Here is a 22,255-nt window from a genome sequence, read left to right as displayed (position 1 = left end):
CTACACATTTATGGATCTGGCTATGGATTTCTGCATGGTACCACCTGATAATTAATTAGACACACTCCTCCTGCCTGCTTTATAATGTGTATTAAAGACAGGATCTTACATGTGGGGACTATTTCTTGCACCATTCTGCTCCCTCACTGGCAGCGGCAGTGCAGGAGTCTGCAGGAGGTGAATGGGTTTAATTGACCTGATGGCCCACACCTGAGAAGGTGTGGATTGAAAACATGTGTGAGGAGGCACCACTCTGTGCTGGGGCTCACCAGGCTTTTCTGTAGTCTGAGTTGTTTTTTAGTTAACTTCCTGTAAATCCTGCACTGGTTCCATATGAGACACATATTGTTGTTCTGCAGCTGTTGGGCCCAGCTTGCAAACCAGGGCTGCAGTCCTATAATCGCACGGTTGGAGGTTGTATTGTACCTCATCGTTGGCGCAACAGCTACTATGCACCCAGTGTTATATATATTTTTGTTTTTATTCTTAAAAACTGTGGCAAAAACCAAAGATAAGGACCAGATTTAAATTATTGTACTGACATAACCTTCAAAGATTCTTCAGCAATAATCATTTTCTTCCACAATCTGGGTCTGTTTCCCCCTAAGATTTCTTTAAAAATGCAATGCTTTGGCCTCAATATCAAGTCTCAGCTACCACTCATTTTTTAAATATAAAGGCTGGACACTACCTCCTCAGCATCAGATAACAACAAGCAAGATATTTCAGGAGCTGGTAGGACCAACAGCAGAGCTATTATCAACACGACAGCATGATGAAGCTGCTTGGTGGAGCAGCGGAACATCTAACCCTGACCCTTCAACAAATCCAATTGCCCTTCTTCAAGCTCTTAAATGAAAAATGACCTGGATGACTGACAATCTTCATCGACATGTTGTCTCATCTGACCAGACAAGCCACAACAGCTTTTGCAAATAAGATGAAGTTTTACGAGAGTATAGGTTACTTAGATATTTGCTTATTTAAATGTTCTATTTGAATGATTCATCAGAGAAAATACCAGCTGAAAGCCGAGGATAATCTGACTTCTTAAGTGCATGTAAAGTGAGCGTGTGACCGAGCCAGATCAGAGAGGTACATTTTGTCAGCCTGACACAGAGGTGATGATTAAAACTGAGGTGTTAACAGACTGTGGACTGGCCAGACAGTGTGTGTTTGCGTGTCCATGTCACGGGGGAGGGGTGGGGCGTGCAATCGCCCTAACGTATAGCCAACTCACAAGTGCGTCGTTTGGCCTGAAAACACTTCCTCCTCAAATTGCACACACACACACACACACACACATACACAAACACACACACTTGGCTGATGAGATGTTTTTCTGAAGGGCTCCTCCTCCAGCAGAGGTGGCACAAGCCTTTTAGCAGCTACTTATGACCCTCCATCCTCTACAATACACACTCTCACACGGGCTCCAGGCAACCCACCCTCTCCCTCCCTCTTTATTCAAAGCTTGATTTCTTTTCATCAAGTCTGTCTCTTTGCCTTTTCTCATCTCCACCTTTCTACTCTGCTGGATACTACTTTTGTGTCAAAACCCAATCCCTTCTTCCCTCCCATCCTCTACCTCTGTCTCTGCTCTTCTTCACATCTTTGTCTTCTTTCCATTATCCTCTCTCTCCTGCCTCTTTTCTCCTCCTCTTTCACCACGGACTATCTTTCTCACTCCCGCTTTTATTTGCCTCCTTTTCTCAATATCCTCAGTCTTCTTAAGTCTTCCCCTAGCTCTTTCTCTGTCTCCTATTCTCTGCTGTCTTTACAGCTCCCCTCTCCGCTTGCTCTCTTCTTCTTCTCCTCCTCTTCTCCTCGGTGACCTCTCACCCTCTATTTTCTCCTTGCCGTTCTATCTCCCCTTTTCTCTTTTCGCAGCCCTTTTCTCCTTCACTCTGGGTGTCGAGTCTTTGTGGAGGCTCAGCCCCCAGTGGGATATCCAGCAGGAGAAAGGCCTGAAAAACAAACTGTGGGACACAAGGAGGGAGGGGAGATGTATAGCAAAGGACTGAAAAGGAGGAAAATATAGAGAAAAAAAAGGGTGGAAGAAGTGGTTTGTGTAAACGGAGAGTGACCAAATGCTCATGCAGTAATGTTGGCTGCATCAGAGCTCTTGATGATTCTTTTGAAAAATCATGATTTTGATTGATTTGGGACACAGTTTAAGCCAATTAAAGCAGGGAGAGTACAGACCATTTGGGAACCATATTGTTGGACCCATATGGACAGCAGGCTAGGGCTCATTTACTCTGCATAGGATCCAACATGTTAGCTGGTAGAGTGCCAAGTCTGGATCCATTTGGTTTTACTGAGGCAAGTAATACAGTTTGTAAAAATAAAAATAGTAGAGCACAAAAATGCAGATTGAAGTTGAGTTTTGTTCATGCAAAGCAATAAAAGAGGCCAGCAAACTATAAATAAACCACCAAACATCAGTGTCACAAGGAATTATGCATCCAATGCAACTGTACAGGCATGGCTAGCATAGGTAAATGAGTCTTACCGCAGTAACCGAGACCAAAACAGGTTTTCTATATCTAGCCAAGTAGCTAAAAGAGGATTTGAAACACTGTTATTAAACCAAAATAATAAAATAAACCAAACCAAAACCAAAATAAAGATAAATTAAGATGTTACCTGAAGAGAATCAAACCTATGGGTGTCTTCTGCCTGTGACCCCATTTACATAGATGAGTATCTGTAAAAATGAAGACTTTGCCCTTTGTTTGTGCCTTTCATTTACACATAAACGGTCATTTGTCTCTGAATGTGATTCTTTCCAAAAAAACTCAGGAAAAAGTGGAGATTATGGTTAGGGTTACAGATTTTCTGGCAATCTGGGCTTCAAAAATGCGACCTTTTTTTGTGTAGTACAGCTGCCAGACTAGGCTACAGTCCAGTAATGGGTAGCGGTAGGAGCAGAGACATATTAGGTCTCGAGGGTCAGCAATTTTGGAACAGCTTCTGATACAGTGACTTGCTTTGGCTTTCTCCTTCTTCCTACACTGCCGCCCACAGGCTCTTGGGTGCGTATTTATGCAGGTTAATGTAAATGGAAACTTTTGAGGTGTGCACCAAAATATCTTAGAAAAAAGGGAAAGAAATATTAGTTTATCAAAATAGCCTTCTATGTGTAAACATAGCCTGTTATTGCAGATTATGGAGCAGTTTTTTCACCATGGGCTATTGAAAATGAATCTAAAAAAGGGACCAGGTGAGTGTGAGAATGTGTTGTTTCTTGCCTTTCAGCTGCTTATATTACTAATCTGATGACAATGTATATAAGCCACATATTCTTATCATCTGTGCCTCCTCCTGTTGTGGATCACCTGCACTGTCCTAATGTGTTGCACCTGTGTCTCATTGCCTCCCTGTGTATTTAGTGTGCTTTTCCCCTTTTCTGCCTGTGCCAGATCTTCATTGTGGAAAATGTTCAAGCTGTTGGCTGGTTGACCCCTGCCTGTGGATTTTCCTTGTAAATTTTCTTAGACTAGTATTGTTCCCTTCTGTTTTTTGGACTGCCACCTGCCTCACCATTTGCTTTGTGGACTGTTAACAGCATTATATTATTAAAGTGGTGCCCGTCTCAGTGGTCGTCCTTTGAAGTGCAGCCTCAGTACTTTCCACATTACCATAAGTATTGTGTCATCACATCATTTTGAAGATGAATCCTGAATCTCTTCACACAAACGAGCTATTTTCCTGGCACATGCGCACAGAGGTGTCCCCCCCCCCCGCACATCCCCTTGACTTGGAAAGATTATGACATTTACGAGTCTTGCAGACCCTTGAGGACACATGGTTGCAGAAAGCATGAATGGGTCTTTAACACTGTCCGGCCACCCTGCACAGGAAGCTCATTTTGTGACAGCAATTTCATTCTTTTCAGCGGTGCCCAAATGAATGACATCATGGACTGGCCGAGATGGAAGGAGAGAGTGCCTGTAATTACACCCGTCATGGAAGTTGTCACAGTTGAGTCAATTGATTGGGAAAAATATATATTTTTTTGGAGACAAAAAGGGAAAATAAAGCTAAAAGCTGAAACAAAACCATATTTTTTTCGTGTGCGATTTCAGCTCTGCACTCAGCTCCAACATAATGGGCTCCCACCAAATAAGAGAGTTACATTTGAAATTGCGAACATTACTTCAAAGCTGCAAAAATCAAGTCTGTCTCCTTTCTCCCAGCACCCTCCCACCTCTCTCTCTCTCTCTCTCCCTCTCTCTCTGCCCATCTCTTTCTCTAAAGGCTCATTGGGGCCTGATTGGAGTGTGACTGTGTGTGTTTCCATGATGTCTCTAATGGTGATAGGGGCTGATTTGAAGTGTGTGCGCACTAGTGTGTGTCAGGACATTATTTCACACCCAGCAGCCTTATGGTCTCATCAGCCGCCATGTCGACCAAATGGCTTGGGCGAGTGGAAGACATTGTTAGTCTGGTGTGTATGTGTGTGCTCACGGTCATGGTGCTTTGCTTGAATGCGTCCTTTTTCGTTTGATGTGATTTTTTTTTTTATGTGTGTGTGTGTATTGTTCTTGGTTTCTTCATTTGCATGATCAAACAGGATTAAGTGTATTGCCGGCACCAACAATAAACAATTCTTTGACAGGAGACAAATAAAGCAGATTAGCATAATGTCAATCTGGGACACCTGAGTCTTTGTGTCAGGTATGTTTTGCTGTTGGGATCAAAAAGGCTGGGTTAGAGTGTTGGGTATTTTTGTAGTTTTTCAGGGTTTTTCCTGTTTTATTTTGAAAGGACTTATCTCTTTTCTCTTTACAGAAAGCTTCGCCTCCTGTCTCCGTGATGCCCTGATGTGTTTTTGTAGCTGTTCTTTTAAGTCCTCTTGGTGTTTTCACTATCTTGACTTGATCTTATATCTTTAAATTAAATTAAATTAAATAAAAAAGGATTGTGAGTAGGAAAGGACCCAAACGCAGGATTTGTCAGCAGGTGCAAAAAAACAATTTAACAAATTTATTTTGACAGTGGTGGCAGAAAAAAGACATAAGGAGTAACAAAAGGCACACCAGGAAACAAACTAAAGCCTCCAATACACTGTGCGATTTTGGGGAAGTCTGTGTTTAAAACCAACTCACACAGTATGAATAAAACGCATGCGATGTCAAGTCAAAGCTCACGATGTATGTGCTCACACTGCATGGTGCAATGGTCGGCTGCGATGTCACTGCTCACATTAAACATGAAATTAAACATGTATAACCAGGAACTGTTGCTGCTTCAAAGAAAAAGTCAGTCAGAGTTTGTGCTGCATGTTGCTGCCTCAGCTTTTAAAATATAGCCTCCATCAATTCTGTCCAATGCCGTTTGGGCGCCGCCATGTTTGTTATCATCCGAAACAATTTCGTGTAGGCGTGGTGACATCGAGGGTGCATGCACAGTGGGGGGAAAACACAGACTTCAGGCCGTATCTCTGCTTAAACTGCGGTACTCTCACGAGGGGCGACAAAAATATCAAACATGTCAGTACAGTGTGTCTGCGGCATGGAATTCGGCTGGAATTCGGCCCGACAAAAAACAAACTGGTCTCAGGGACCTCACAAAGGGGAGCATAGACAAGATAACGAGACACAGGTAAACACAATCAGGGCGGGGCAGGTAATTAACACAGGGGAAGTAAAACACACAGGAATACTCCAGACAGACAGGACTTTCAAAGTAAAACAGGAAACAAGACCGGACCCAAGGAAACAGCACAGACAGCTAGAAAAGAGAACAAGACAGGGAACATGGACAAATCCAGAAACCATAATCAAGAAATAAAGATCAAGATCAGTAACAAAATTCCGGGTCATGACACAGTGAGAGATTATATCATTCTGAGGAGATGTCAGAGTTCAGCAGGTTCATGGCAGCTGGAAGAAACATTTTTTGTTTTGTTTAGAAGGATGTGAAGTGGGAGGGGGGTGCATGGTGGTGCAGTGGTTAACACTGTCGCCTCGCAGCAAGAAGGTTCCTGCTTTGATTTCGGCTGGGGCCTTTCTGTGTGTAGTCTGCACGTTCTCTCTGTGCCTGCGTGGGTTTTCTCCTCCTACGATCTAAAGACGTGCTTGTTAGGTTAATTGGTGACTGTAGGTGTGAGTGTGAATGCTTGTTTGTTTGTCTTTGTTGCTCTGCCATGTACTGGCAACCTGTCCTCTCACCCATAGATGGCTGGAATGGGCTCCAGACCCCCCCGTGACCCTGCACTACAGGACAAAGCGGGTTCAGAAGATGGATTGATGGATGTGAAGTGGCTGCCCAATGGGAAGAGCTTATATATAAGTTAATAATACAGGGGTGAGTGATGTCCTTGATGATGTTTTTGGCCCCTTTCATTCAGCAAGGTGTTCAAGTGAAGGCAGTTCAGACCCAACAATGTCCTGTGCTGTCTTTATGACCTTCTGTAGACCTTCTTCTTTGGCAGCTTTGATGAGTGATGACACTCTATATCTGTAAAAGTTGACCAACAGCTTCTGGGGTATAGGCTGGCTCTCCTTGGCCTGCTCAGATAGCAAAGGTCCAGACTAATAAATGCTCCATTACACATTGGTTGTTACATTTTTTTGAATTTCTAGCTGTAACTATGGCGGAAGACTTCCTGTGACACTGTATATATCTCCTAACAGACCAGTCTATAAAAAGCCACAAGGCAATGTGTTGTTGTTAAAGACAGATAAACGAACACAAACAAAGACTAATTTTCCAATCAGAGCTGTGAAATTTATTTTCTCAGTTTGGCCATCTTGCAAATGAAATGTGACAGGCAGGAAAATTACGTGTGTGTACTGTATATACACTGACACATGGGTCGTTGTCTCCGCTTGCATGAGAGCATGTGCACATGATCGCACACACCTCTGTTTGTGTTGTGAGTTTACATTTCCTTCAGTCCACCTGAGGTGGTGTGCCATCCTCACAGAGGCCTGCGGTAAGTTCATGATCATACTCATTATACAGAATGTATGTCTTATCTTTGCTTATATACAATAGATTGTTTGTTTATAAAAAGTTGAAGACAAGTCAAAATAAGGGGTACCTCTGGCTAGCACATGGAGGGCTGTGTGGCCCTCCAAAGAAATGCCTCCCCACACCATTACTGACCCACCGCCAAACCGGTCATGCTGGAGGATGTTACAGGCAGCAGAACATTCTCCACAGCGTCTCCAGACTCTGTCACATGTGCTCAGTGTGACTTCGGGCCCTCATACCACCCTCATGGAGTCTGTTTCTGACAGTTTGAGCAGAGACATGCATATCAGTGGCCTGCTGCAGGTCATGTTGCAGGGCTCTGGCAGTGCTCCTCCTGCTCCTCCTTGCACAAAGGAGGAGGTAGCGGTCCTGCTGCTGGGTTGTTGCCCTCCTACGGCCCCCTACACGTCTCCTGGTGTACTGGCCTGTCTCCTGGTGTCTCCTCCATGCTCTGGACACTGTGCTGAAAGACACAGCAAACCTTCTTGCCACAGGTCTCATTGATGTGCCATCCTGGATGAGCTGCACTACCTGAGCAGCTTGTGTGGGTTGTAGACACCGCCTCATGCTACCTCTAGGGCTGAGAGCACTGACAAAATGCAAAAGTGAGCAAACATCAGGCAGAAAGGATGAGAGCAGAGAAATGGACTGTGGTCAGCACCTGCAGAACCTCTCCTTTATAGGGCTGTCTTGATAACTGCCTCATTTCCACCTGTTGTCTGTTCCATTTGTTGCTTAGCGATGCAAAATTAAAATAAAGAGTTACATTGTGTTCTTTAGGTGTTCCCCTTATTATTTTGACAGAATCAATTACATTTGTGTTTATTTTTATATTAAACCTACATTCTGCATTAAGTTTAACCACTGTTAGAACATTTTTTAGTCATCGCAAGGATGGCAAAGTGAAAAAATGTAGTTAGCTGGAAGAGCACAGCTCACATTTCAGAAGTTATGAGCATATCATAGCTGCACGCAGGAAGAAAATCCAACTTTAAACTGGGTATGATTGCCTGGCTGTCCGTTCTTCTTCACCTCAGCTACCACTTCCATCTTCATTGCCTCGAGCCATCATTTTTCCCTCAGTCACCCTCTTCTCCATGATCCATCTCACTACTGCACTCTATCATCCCCACCCATCCACCCGCCCACACTCCTCATCATCCGGTTAATGTAACTAACTGTCACACAGTTGAGTCGCCATCCCAGAGAAGCATATGTGTGTGTGTGGCAAGAAGAGGAGGGAGTGGTTGCAGTGATCCATAGGTTCCAGACCACTGCACAAAATGAAGGTACCCAAGGGTGGGGCCACATGCTCTCTTCCAAATCTGCACACAAATGCACACGCTCCATATGAGTCCATAGCATGGTAAATGTAGCACCAGATGGCCAGCACTCCATATGAGGAGGTACACAGTGCATCTAACTAACACATGGAGGTGGCTGCGTGTTAGACCTGCAGTAGTATTACCAAGAAAATCATCTACAATGTTTCATTTTATTGATTATTATTAATTAAAAAAAGACCACAGTAGAGAATATAGAAAATCAAAAGAACCCATTTATCATCTGTGCAGCACCCACACACAAAACATTTAGTACTTGAAGATCATCAGAGCACAAAATCTCTTAAACAAACTATACTTTATTACTTTCTGTTTCTCCAGATTTGACATTATTGAATGACATAGATCCATGCTTATGTGCGACCTGTGATGTTTACAGCTCTGTGTGTTTGCCCACATATTGAATATATTAAGGTGATGTCTGTTGAGTGTGTTTTCCTGCGCTGTTGTTCTAGATATTAGAGTGAAATGAAGTGTGAAATAAGCTTCTCTGTCTCTGGAGTGTTGCTGTGGGAAATCCCCCTCCTCAACTCATAACACTTGTTTACCATCTATCCCTTCATCTATACAGCCTCCCACCTTGCACATTAGGGCCGCCACTAAAGCTGCCATTTGATAGTGACAATGTGAGCACACCGAGATAGATATACTACTCGTGCACAGGCACACTGAAGAGAATCTGGGGTATAGGACCACATGAAAGAAAGATTCACAGGTGACATTTTTATCAACGCACACCTACATGTACTATGATACTAAGTAGTCTATGTTTGAACCCCTGTAAGAATATGATTTGCACTTAAAAGTGAGGGTTGTATCTTAAGGCCCTGTTCACACTGGAGAAAGTCAATCCAGCTAGATCAGCTAGATCATCGGACACTGTTCCTGTGAACCTGGATGTATGATGTTGCTAGCCGGATTCGCTAGCCGCATTTGTGTTCAGACCTGAGATGTAAGCCAATCTAGCTAGATCCACCTACAAATAAATAAAGAATTTCCCCTTGAGGATAAACAAAGTAATTCTGATTCTGATTCTGAAATGGTGGATTGAAATCAATCCGGATTGATTTCCCCAGTGGGAAAAGGGTCTTACAGTATATCAAGTAACGTTTTGCTTGTAAAAGGAACGTGGCAAACGTGAAAGAAATAAGTTATGACTTGAGAAAAAGTTAATGTGGGCAACTATCTTGCATAGTTTTCACAATGAATGTAAAGTGTGAGCAGATTATGTGCTCCATCAGTGTCTATACACACACACAAACACACAAACAAAACAGTGCAGTACAACTTCAGCCATGCTTTGGAATGTTTGAATGCACTTACATTAATTGTTAACAGAACTTTCCAGAAGTTTGAAAATTCTAGTTATGGATATATGAACAGAAACGTTGTGTAAGGAGCCTTTAAATCACTGGAGCAGTGTCATTTTTTTGGCGACTTTAAACACAGATACACATTTATTTTTTCAAGGAATTAAAAAAGAACTATGTTCTAATTAAAAATGAAGCCTGTGTTTTGTTAAAATATTTGAAAAATTGTAAGGACTTACACTCCAAATTGCAATTTTTAGCCTGCGCTATGGTTATGCGTGCAGTGGATTACATTTTTAATTCCCAGCTGTGCCCCAGGGGCCGGTCCTCCACCCCAACAGTGGATCTCCATTAGTTGAAACCTCCAGAGGAACGCTGAGGCCTCACCTTGCCCCAAGGCTCTGCTCCACTTTTCATTTATTAGCAAAGGCCAGACAAAGACACTTGTCAGCATCCACATTCACCCCATAACACACACACACACACAACCGGAGCCATTCAAAACAGCCTGAGAAGTGGGAGGGAGGTCGTGTTGAATATGTCTTTAAAAATCCAGAAACAAAACACCTCTTTTTTTCAGTATATTTTTTAAATTATAATAATATCCATGATGCTGCAGGGGGAATGTCACCTGCCAACCATCCCACGCCTGGCAACACACTCCTAATCAGAATTAGGATGCTGCATGCTGATGAAGTGTGCAGACGTGAAGTGACAGGCCTGCCAATGATTCATTCCCCCCATGTGATGCTCAATATCTAAAGTCAATCTGCTGCTGATAAGTTTATCAACATCACAGAAAATATCAAATCCCATTGACTTACACTTTTCCCCCATGTCTTTGTTTCCTACCCCCCCCCCCTCCCTCGTCTCTCCTCCTCCTCCTCTCCAGCTGTTAAACCAATTAAATGCTCACAGAGGGTAGACTGCCCACTCTCCTGTTGAGAAAAATACATGCAATAAAAGCCTGCTCTGTACAGAGCCATTGTGCGACGGCAAGGCAGCCATCTTTAATTATGGCCTACGCCCCCACCCTTCTCCACACTGAATAGGAGTGGGCTGTAGGTACAGACAGCCACTGGCACTGGATCAGGTTTATGTGTTTTGTGTTGAGCGAGTGGCTAAAAAAAGGTGAGCTGGTGGATGGTGCTGATCCTGGACCAGCTCGCAGGGCAGGTTGCAATGTGGAGCATGGAGCATTTTGATTTGTAGATTCCATTCCATTTCATGTCGAGTTTGAAACTGAGACAGATAAATAGACAACATGGATATAAAAGAGGAGAGACAAGGTTGTTAACTGTCCATTTTATGGCCATTTAGACAAAGGAAGAAGAAAGGAAAGAAAGAAAGTAAAGGCTGCAGGCCGGAGAAAGAAGTCTTCAGGAAAAAAAATGACGGGATCTAACGGAGCGATTATATCAGACAGAGAAAGGGAAATGGGGGCGGATAGAGACCCCTGCCCCTCCCTGTGCCCTGTGCCTTGAGGGGGGACCCAGGGCAGGTCTGGGGAATGTGAAGCATGAGGAGGGGGCTTACAAAGCAGACTACTGTCCCCCAGAGAGAGGCCTTGTTCTGGACCAGGGGGGGTACAAGAAGTCAGTGTATGAATGGATGGATGGATGGATGGATGGCTGTTTGGATGGATGCGGGGTCCCTGGCTGGCAGTCTGGCTGGCCTGCTTGCCCACAGAGCAGGCATGTAAAGGGAACCAGGGCAGGTCTGGGGAATTTGAGGCATGATATGGGAACAAAGCCGACTACTGTCCCCCAGAGAGAGGCCCTGTCCTGGGCAACAGGCACGAGGAGTAAGCCTCTATAGATGCAGGGATGGATGAATACAAGTGCTGCATGCTTTTACCATTTACAAACTCTTATGTATGTATGTTCTTAAAGAATGTAATGAATCTTTTATGTGTACAGAGGGTTGGCCGTTAGATGCATAGTGATCTAAAGCTTGTGCTTGTTTGCTGCATGCTCTGCATTGCTGAAAATGCTAAAATTTAACCCAAATGTGCTGAAAAAAAACTGTAAACTGAAGTTTAATAAAGCAAAGGCCTGTGAAATATTTAAAAATGATATTGAATATAAGCTTAATGCAGAGGATGAATCATGTTGAACTGTAGAAAGAAGTTGAATATTGTTAAAACATGAAAGAATAACACACATTTCTACCTTCTGCATTGGTTAATAAAGCTGAAAATATGAAAGATAAAAAGTAAGAAAACCCTAGTAAAGTGGAATAAATTTAATATTGAAATTTTGGATTTTTCTTCTTTCTTTCTCCCTTTGAGACCATGAGACTTTTTTAGGGTCCATACGAGGATTATTTCAGTCACTAAGTAATGACTAAGTATTTCTAAGCAGGCCCAGTTCAGAGCTTTTATTTTTTCAAGGTTAATATTGTTCAAGTTCCTCTTTTTAAACAATTTTTTTATATATCTGGCACCTGTTTTAAAGGTCCATGTTACTGTGGAGTCCCTCAGTTATGCCCTGTGAATGTTATTTTGAAAACCTGACATCAGTCAAGTTCCTTCCTGCAACCCCTCTTTGAGGCTTAAAGTCCAGGTTACTGTCAGGATTGCAAAGATTTGTTCAGTTTATTTTTATGTTTTTTGTTTCTATTTTTTGTTCTGTTTTATTTTACTTTACATTTGTTTTGTTGTCTGTGTCATCTTTTTGGTTTTGAGACTCATGAGTCCCCCTCAAGTCCCGCTCATGTGTTGGTTAACTGCCATTGTTTGAGACGCCCTTCATGATGCATAACTTTATGCAGATTTATTTTATCCTGTGCTTTTTATAAATGTTTATTTCTGCTGTAACGCCATTAAAACCTGGAAGTCTATCTGGATTTTTGGTGGACATGTGACAAAGACCTTAACCTCCGCCTTTTGAGTTTCCTTTTCAGTCTTTGTACTCTTTGTTACTTTTTTCTCTGCGTATTCGACAGTCTGTCTTCCCATTTTTTTGGTAAAAATAAGACTTATTTTCAGATTTGTGCTTCGTGCCCTTTCCGCTTCTGTCTGTGTGTCATGTGACCTGCTCCTCTCTGTGTGATCCCTGCACTCGGGGCTCCTCCCTGGTTGTTACCACACACCTCCTTCCTCCAAAACTCTGTGAAAAGTTTGCATCTGTGAATCTGTTTGTCAAATGTTGCATTGTCCATTTCTCCTGTGGTAATTTACCACCATGCTGAGAGTACATTGGAAGCACCACGACTAAACACAGCATTTAGTCTGACTCTCAGAAACTTTGTGCACAAATAAAATTTGTGGTGGAGTTAATTGTGCCATTAACAATACCAGAAAAAAGTTCTTTGTCACACACTCGCACAGAAAATGCGTGCAATTAATACTAAATTGATCTGTATACACAGAACTCCCTGATTTTTTTCTCTACCCGGTACAAGTCCACCTTTCATCGTGACAGGAGAAATTCAGGTAAATTGCCAGTGTTACCATGGTTATTTGGGTAATTCCTGGTTATTAATGCCTAAGGTGCCAATCACATGGTGGTATGTCACCCCTTCATTATCCTGCCCTGAGTATTTTCTCTCACTGGCTGTTGCTAGTTTTTCATTATTGTCTCAATCTCTCACTCATCTCCACTAAATCGCTTTTCTTCTTTGTATCTGTATGTCTTTATTCAGCGGCCCACTCCAAAACACTGCCGTTGGAACTGCTGTGATTGAAATCGGAGTTGTGTGAGGGTTTTTTTATGCCCTTTTATTTTAAAAAGAAAGAAGGAATTGGTGGTAAAACAGAACAGATGAAGTCGACAAGTCACGCAGACACAAAAGCAACTGCCACATCACACAACCTAATTATATGTTCTGTAACCCAGTAAGGCGTAATCTGGTGAAATTAACAAAAACTGTAAAAGCTGCAAAGCGTGGAGCAGAGGGTGGGGGTAATTGTATTGCCTGACACCATCCAATACAACCAAAAACGTCCAAGTAAAGAGTTAACCGGGTAAGTTTAGGATGGTCGGGGTACATGCAACACAGTGGACCTTCACTCCAGAAATGACTGGTTAGGCGTTAAAGATGTCACTAGACAGTCAAAAAAAACTCCACCCTGTGCTAGCTGCTTGCTGAAGTGTTGGTCCGCATAAGCATAACAATATCCATCCATCCATCCATCCATCCATCTTCCAATCGCTTATCTGGGGCCGGGTCGCGGGGGCAGCAGTCTAAGCAGGGACACCCAGACCTCCCTCTCACCGGCTTTCCCAGGCCAGCCGAGAGACATAGTCTCTCCACCGCATCCTGGGTCTTCCCCAGGGTCTCCTCCCATTGGGACATGCTCGGAACACCTGCAGATGCCCTTAGCTGACTCCTCTCGATGTGGAGGAGCAGCGGCTCTACTCCAAGCTCCAGCCACCCTTTGAAGAAAGCTCATTTCAGCCACGATCTCATTCTTTCGGTCACTACCCAGAGCTCATGACCATAGGTGAGCAACCATAATAGTTCTGAAATAAACTTCTCTTCGTGCTCACCAAGTTACCAGACTAGAAACAAGTTTTTGCAAATGCAAGTCACATTGAGGCCTTTTCCTAAAATACACTTGGTGCAGATCACAGGAGAAACACAACAAGGAGATGGTAACAAGCCATTTTGTCTCCACTTCTGGTTGCAGAGATGGAAGCCAATCAGAAAGAGGCAGAATGGCCAATCAGAAACAGTAGCCTTGGAAATAGCCAATTAGGCCTGTTTGTCTGTGAGGACAAAGGAAGTGATATTGCAGAGTGATTGCGCCAGCGCTGAGCTACACAAACACGCTCAAATGACACCTTGCTTGTTGCCTTCCAACCCTAATTTTGCAGGAGTGTGGGATCTTGATTGCATCTGTGCCGGCAAGAGAGGACGTCTCATTATTACACCAAAACAATCGCCACCTCAGAGGCAAAAAACAGAGATTTTGTTTTCATTAGGGAGCTATTGAGTCACCAGCTCTCGAGTCAAGGCCAGCACACGCACACTCTCGCGCATTCACTCAGGCTCTAGTCTGGCGATTTTATTCAAAAGATTTCTACCTTGCTCCAGTCCACTTAATGAAGCTGTAAATTTAGAGACATGAGGGCCTTTACAGTGCTCCTCAGAGAGCTGCTACAATGATCCTGGGACTGAGCTGGTTAATTAACTGATTGTTTGCTTGGCTGGGAGCCACACAGAAAGAGGGTAGATGTGGAGAGAGACAAGGAGGAGAGGAAGAGAGATGACATAAGTGGAGAGGACAGGCCTGAAGAGGAAGAAGAAAACTCAGAAGAGAGGAAGAGGGTAAAAAAAGAAAGGTTCTACACAAAATGTTATTAGTTGTTCAGGAGTTTATTATTAGGACATTTGGGTGTCATTGCTGGCACCCGGGTGGGTGGGGGTTAGAGGATGGCCGGCAGCAAAGAATGAATGGTTTAATATTTCCATGGGCTTGATTCATACCCAGATCCAGCGTTACTTTTATTAGTTAAACAAACAGAGGCCGATCAGCTGGGGACCTTTGCATAGTAATCATCATAGATGTCTTCTGGAGCTTTGAATCTCCGGTGCTGTTGGCTGAAATAATATTAATGTCTTACTGACACTACATTTTTACTATTAACCTGAGAGGATAATTGTGATAATTCCCAGGCTTTGGTGTACACATTTTAACTACTATTAAACTGAACATCCCAAAACGAACTGGCACAGAGGGAAATGGAGACATGCACTAAATACAGAAGGAGCAGGGTAGACAATGAGGCACTGGTGAGACACATAGGGAGGAGCAGGTGATCACTAGGCTTAGGTGGGATAACCATTGACAGTAAAAACCGAGGACAGACTTCCGCCATGTTGTCAGTGCCACGTCCGCCAAAACTCCAAATATGGACAAAGAGGGGGAGCACGAGCGGAGTTTAGGGGGGCGGGCGATCGTGGAAGCAGGAAACTCGTGCTGTGATACGACAACTGCCTGTTGCTCAAGCGGCAACGCCCATAATTATGCGTAATTTTAAGTCTGAATATAATTACGAGTGAGTTGTAAAAAAATTCACCCCCTTTACAATTGACACTAGAAGGAAACTTATCATTTGAGACCAGAATGTTTTTTTGTACCAGGCTGTAAACATGTTCATTTCTGCTGTGAAGTCGGACATTTTAACATGGGAGTCTATGGGAAATGACTCGCTTCTGGCTCCTGTACTTCAGCGTGAAGTACAGGTTTTGACACTTCCGCACGGGCTTCAAGTATGAGTATAAGGTTGCTGCTTGGGGAGAACACAAAGAAGGGGAAGTCAAGACACCTGAGTGTTAGTGTTTTCAAAACAAAAGAGGAAATACATAACAAAACAGGAAGTAAACAAGTCAAAATACCAAAAAAACCAAACTACAAAATAAGAGCCCTGGCTCAACCTGAGATCCTGACAGAATCAACTTGATTCCTGTACCAGATGGTTTATATAGCACCATCAAAAGTGGTCTCGGATGCTAACTGAGCAACGCCAATGTCAATAACCATAATGTTTAGTGGTTTCAGATCTGCAGGTACAAAAGCAGAGCTATGGCTAACTCATGCATAACTTTACTCTCAGGGAATGGAGAACCCTGAGGGTCATGCATGTGGAAGGCTCTGATCTATAACCTCAAAATTTATTTCACTGATGTAAAAAAATCCACTCTATCTCACTATGTTGCAGGTGCATGCATCTAGACGGTGTATTTACACTTTCCCTGTCCACCTTGTGTGCTTTGACAGCCTCTCTGATGTTTGTTCTTGTGTAAAGGAAATTTGGTTATAAAACCAGTGCCACTAAGAACTCACCTGTTCTAAGACTTAAAATGTCATTAATTAAGGTAGTGACAGGCGGTTGCTGACTCACAACACCTGCTTCCTGCTTCTGCGATCGCCTGCCCACTTCAGCTCCACTCATGCTCTTTGTCTTTACTGAGCATGTAGGTGGACTGTGATGCTGCCAACATGGTGACGGTCAGAGAGTCCAAAGTCATGTGCAATCTGTGATCAGCAGCAGCTGGTTCCAAAAGATTTCTGGATCCAACTGACTCTCATTCAATGTTAAAACTAAAACAAAAAGTCTGAAAATCGGGCCAGAAATAGGAATTTTTAAGAGCACACAACCTAAATTCAACAACAGCAGCAAGGCAGAGAGAGGGCTGGAAGAGGACAGCATGGGCTTAACGCATCTGACTCCGCCCACCTCTGAAACAGCACCAAGCCTGGTTCCAGACTATGGTCTAAGGGGACTGACTTGCTAGTGTTGCCTGCCCTCAGAGACTGTGGCGGGGGACTGATATACATTTTGCTGTTTCTTTGACTTTTGTATTCAATAAACGCTTTGAAGTATTTGCATAGTTTGACTTGCTATTCTGCCTGATACATGTAATTATGTCTCTGGTCATCTGATACTTGTTAAATTAGATCATATAAAAAAAACTGGCCTTAAAGTTTACATTTAAATAAGACTCCAGACATGACTCTGATGTGTGATAAATGTTGGGGTTCAATTACTTTGCCCTTATCTTTGTTTACATCATAAAAATGAATATAAAAGGTGAATTTTATATATATTTTCCTTGTGTAGATCACCTATATATATTCTCTCAAAGACATGCTGAGAAGGTATACTTTGCCCTGCTGGTGGTGCTAAATGAATGTCTTTCATTATCATGTTGAGTATGAACTTTTCCTTATATAAACTCCCTACTTCACAGCACGAATCATGAGCTGACTATATAATATTTCATATGTTCCAAAACATTACTTCTAGAAAACCTTTTAATTATCTAATGAACATACACAAAAAAACATACACAAAGCAACATGTTTATATTGGCATGATAGTCTTAGTTTATTGCTTATGCTGTAGTTCTGAGGTGCCCATTGTAACTGTTAAAGAGGTCTAAGGTCAGTCTGCACTTAGATCTTCTTGCTGGTTCTCTTCAGCACTACAGAGCCCGCTGTTGAGGTCTGCAGGAAACACACATTTTTAGTGTCTTGTTAAAGTTGAACAAAGTTGTTTAAAGTATTTAATTTGAAATGTTTTCATTGTTTCTGAAAAAGAAAAACAATCTGCAAAGATGTAACTAATCAGGTTTAAAAGGTTAAATGTGAGAAGTACTTCTTAACATTCATTCACTACGCACTACTACAGCTTTTCTTGTTAGCCATTACCAGTCCCTGGCTGCAGGAATATAACTCTGATGACTCTAATGATCCCTGCAGGGAGTTGAGTGTAATAACTGCTGTCATTGGCCCAGTGTTCCCAGCACTAAAAGCCTAAGTGAGTGTGTTTACCTCCACAAGCTTGCCACTGCTGATCTCAGAGGTGTGGTGGTAGTTGGGGAAGTTCGCGCACAGCTTGCCTCCCTCCATGTTCACAGTGGCCTTTAAAATGCACAGATAATAAAATCAGCATTTTTCCATGGTCCTGCCCTCCGTGTCTACTGGCCTCTGGATTCTCCCTACCTTGAATTTCTTCCCTCCGATGGTCTCCATGTCACACTCCTTGCCGATGGTAAACTTGTTGGTAACTTTGGCGTTGGCGGGGTAGAGTTGGGTCCAGGTGAAGTTATCGCCATCCTGGGTGATCTCTGTGATCAGCTTGTAGTCGCGACCCTTCTCGATGATGTCATCAGGGATACCTACAGTGGGACAGGAGCGTGAATGTCAGAGTATGAAGGAGGCAGAGGACCATTTAAGAGTTTCCGTCTACGTTCTCACCAAGGAGCTTGCAGAATGCGTCGTATCCCTCCTGGGTCTCGGTTTCCCATCTTCCAGCGAAGGCCATAATGGTGGTTCTAGGGGTGTTGGTGTGTGGAAGGAGTGATGCTGAGGCAAGCTAAGGGGAAAGCAAGGTACTGAGGCCAGGAACGATCCCTGTTTATATACTGTACACCTCTCACCACCTCCCTCATTTGCATGTGATGACACAAGAGAGCGATTACGACTGAAGGTGATGAGCACGACAGGCTTCGAGGGAGACAGCAATAAACTGGATTGATGGGAGTTTATGAAGTTCATAGGTAGTGAGTAAAATGCTGACGGCTCGTTGGGTCAACGAACTCTTCTGCAATGGCTTTATGGTCATACACTCCTTTTTACTGCTGCTGATTCAAAAATCAAATAAAGAGCTTTGTTTGGAGTATAATCCATCTATTTGAAGTGGTTTGTTATCTGTAAAATGGAAACTGGTCTGGTGTGTAAAATGATCATCATGCTCTTACTCAAGGTCTTTATTCATGGTTTGGCTTTAGAACATGATGAAATGGGATTGGAATCATTTCAGTATGAAACATCTGTGGAAAATAGTCACAAATAGGGATCAAACCAGGGCACCACGGTGAGTAAGGGCTTAAACTGTATTCAAGAATCATGCCTTTAAAGGCAGAAAAATGTTTTATCATAGTCACTAAATTTAATAAAGTCAGTCCAAATACTTCCACTTTTCTATAATGTTTGCAGCTTCCTGGTGAAATGGGACATTTTAGCTTTAACAATTTGAGCTAGCCTTCAAAAGTCCATGGTGGAGACACTGCCTCACCTCTGGCAACAAGCTGAGGTAGTGGTAGTGACTGAAAGAATGAGATTCCTCAGGTTAGCTGGTCTCTCTTGAAGAGAGTCATCCAGAAGCTGCTGCTTCTCGATATTTATAGGAGGAGGTGGTTCGGGCCTTGAGGTCAGGATGCCCCCTGGGTGCCTCCATGGTAAGGTGTTCTGAGGATGTCCAATAACAAGGAGGCCCCAGGACAGACCAAGTACCTGGTAGATGGACTTTATCTCTCAGCTGGCCGAGGAAGGCTTTGGTATCCTCCCTGAATGAGCTGGAGGAGGTGGATGAGGAGAGAGAAAGAGAGAGGTCTGGGTTTCCATGCTTAGGCTGCTGCTCCATGACCCAACCCCGGATAGGCAAAAAACTTGGACGGATGGATAAAAGTATCAACCTGCTTTTGCTTCTGGAATACTTGGAACCTGGAATTCTTAATACCAGTTATACAATTAGATGGGCTAGTCAGTGACCTCCAGTCCACTCTCACTTCAACATCGGAGGAATAAGTAGTAGTGCTGCACATTTAATTAGAAATACTTAATTCCTCTCAAGCTGGGAAGTTTAACCTGGATATATCGGAGCAAGTGTTCATGTCCTGCACAACAACTGCACAACAACTGACCCAAGTGAGGATCTGAGGAATAAGCATGATCTTGGCATGTTGTGGGAACCACGCCTCTTACAGTGCCCTGTACAAGTAGCCTGGGTGAAGATGACAATGTTAGCGATCTTAGAGGAGGTGGACAACATGCTCTTCAGTGTGTGTCGGTCCTCGGACGTGGTGGTGGAAGTTTAGTGACTCTAGGTTCCTGGGGAGTGACTACAGCCACAGCTTGTGCATTTAATTATGAAATATTAAGGTAGTGACAGGCAAGGGATGCAATATATAATAATATACATTTGTAGCATCTCAATACTATCCAGTTATCATGATAAAAAGTACCCTAATGCTTCTAAATATTGTAAGTAAAAATTCTTGAAGTTTTTGCCTGCAGGCACATGAAAGGCAGCTTACAGATGTGTGGCTGAAAATTAAATAAAAACCTGCAGTGGCAAAAACAGTCACTTCTTAAATCTTTCTTTAAGAAAAAGTACACGGCCAAACTACACGACAACACAATTACAATAAAACGTTGCTTGTACACATTGGTGGCTGAAAATTGTCCATTAAGGTGACTACAGTATATGACTTGAAGCACCTCAGGCTTTCAGTTTTGACAAACTGTGAATAGGTAAAAGCTTTTGATGCTGCACTTAACTTCGATCTCACACAATGCAGCCGTTTTCCCAGACCGCTGATAGCATTTCTAAACCATGAAAAGTCAACATGGCCTTGGAGCTCTTTATAGACACATAAAACATCATATTGGCTAACATCCTATAAAAGACACCCACTATCTTTTTTTTCTCTTCTTTTACTGTGTCTGTCTGTCCTTCCTTCACTCTTGCACTCAGTGTGTCGAAGTGCATGACTGCGAAGTGCACGACTGCAGTTAAAAAAACCCATTTCTCATCAGATTCAACATGCTATCCTCCACCTGTGTCACACGTCATTGCATACTCGATGATGTGACGTTTTCTGTATGTTGTTGCTTTTGTAATATACTGTACATTTTTGTTCATTTTAAGAAGCTGCATTAGTGTCTGGATGCACACATCTGTCACTCATGCTTTGCTTTTCTCTTGGAAACAAGCACTGCACTGTTTACTGAACTACTTTTGTCAGGCTTATAGGTGTATCAGTAACATGCAGTATAATGCTTTGATATGTCTGATTCTGAAATAGGCCATTCTGCACAAGTCGTACATGCTGGTGTACAGTTTGAAAGCACTATACTGTATTTTATCTGCTGTATATAGAGCTCTGGTTGCAATTAATTGTGACAGTGACCTCTAATGGTTCATGTTCTTTTATTATAGTAATAAATGAATGATAATTCATTACATTTCAGGGCAGTATGGGGGACACTCATGTGATTACAAAATCTTGCCAGACTTCATATACTTGTGGTCTGAACCACACATGGTTTGGACCAATCATTACTCATCATTAGGAAATAATGGCAGTAATGTTTAAGATGACGGCTCTAATGAATTAATATGAATGTTATATTACAATCATCTGTTAACATGCTAACCTGTTGCTAGCTTTTAGCAGTTTGTGGTGTTTGGGAATCTGATTGGTTGGAGTTGGCACGGTGACTAATATGGTTCATCCAATCAACTGCAGCTTATTGCTTTTTCAAAACAGTATCCTAATGCAACCAGAGGATTATATGGAACAAAGGGGTTTATGGACTGGTCGTTGTTTTTTTGTCTTTTTCCTAAAAAGGAGTAGGCTAATTCATTTTTCCCCAATATATCAAAACCCTTAGCTTAGCTGTATATTTATATAAATATACCAAGTACCTCAATTTTAACTTTTTGCCTAGATTTGTCCTTCAACAAGAACGTGCCTGAGGTTGACAAAGTTGATTTCATGTTACAAAACTTGAATGCTAAATAAAAAAAAGATCATAAAAAAATATCAGACTACAGAATAACCTGTAATAATAATAATAAAAATTTGTATTTATTTATTTTCTTTGTTTCAACCTCAGTCTAAATCACAACTCACAGTGAATAGTGAGCAAAGTGCAGCTGTCGGTTAAGTTTACTGCCAGTGTCGTAACCTGCTGGTTACATTTTAATGGTTGGCTGTAATTTAAACTTTTGCTTGAATTTTTTTTTCTCTCGATCTCAGCTTTCCCTGAGTGCAGATAATGAGTAACTAGGATTACTGACCATTACCTAACATCACATGTCGATGAAGTCATTGCTCTACTTTTCCCTCTCTCCTTGTTTTATAAGCCATCTTTCAATATAAGCAGAGGAATATACATGAATAAGACCTGATGATGAATAAAGAAGAAAGAAAAAACAAGATTAAACAAATGAACAAGTAGTTAACGATGAAGAAGAAGAAGGAGAAGAAGAAGAAGAAGAGGGGGGAAGGAAGAAAAGATTCTAAAGAAAGATACATATAGATAGATTCCTTTTATCTACAGCTATAAAGAGGGGATTTGCGATGGAGGAATTA

At 42.4% G+C, this 22,255-nt stretch overlaps 1 protein-coding gene across 1 annotated transcript; it reads right to left on the bottom strand.

Moving 5' to 3' along the window:
* Positions 1-17,546: 17,546 nt before the first annotated feature.
* Positions 17,547-18,417, bottom strand: LOC114450126 (gastrotropin-like). Its single transcript, XM_028428076.1, has 4 exons — positions 18,351-18,417; positions 18,096-18,271; positions 17,925-18,014; positions 17,547-17,597 (listed from the first exon to the last, which is right to left on the bottom strand). Exons 1-4 carry the CDS (start codon positions 18,415-18,417, stop codon positions 17,547-17,549), a joined length of 384 nt encoding a protein of 127 aa, XP_028283877.1.
* Positions 18,418-22,255: the final 3,838 nt, after the last annotated feature.

Source organism: Parambassis ranga, chromosome 17, assembly GCF_900634625.1.
Source record: "Parambassis ranga chromosome 17, fParRan2.1, whole genome shotgun sequence".
Taxonomy (NCBI): Eukaryota; Metazoa; Chordata; class Actinopteri; family Ambassidae; genus Parambassis; species Parambassis ranga.
This window is presented reverse-complemented; position numbering and strand designations above follow the sequence as displayed.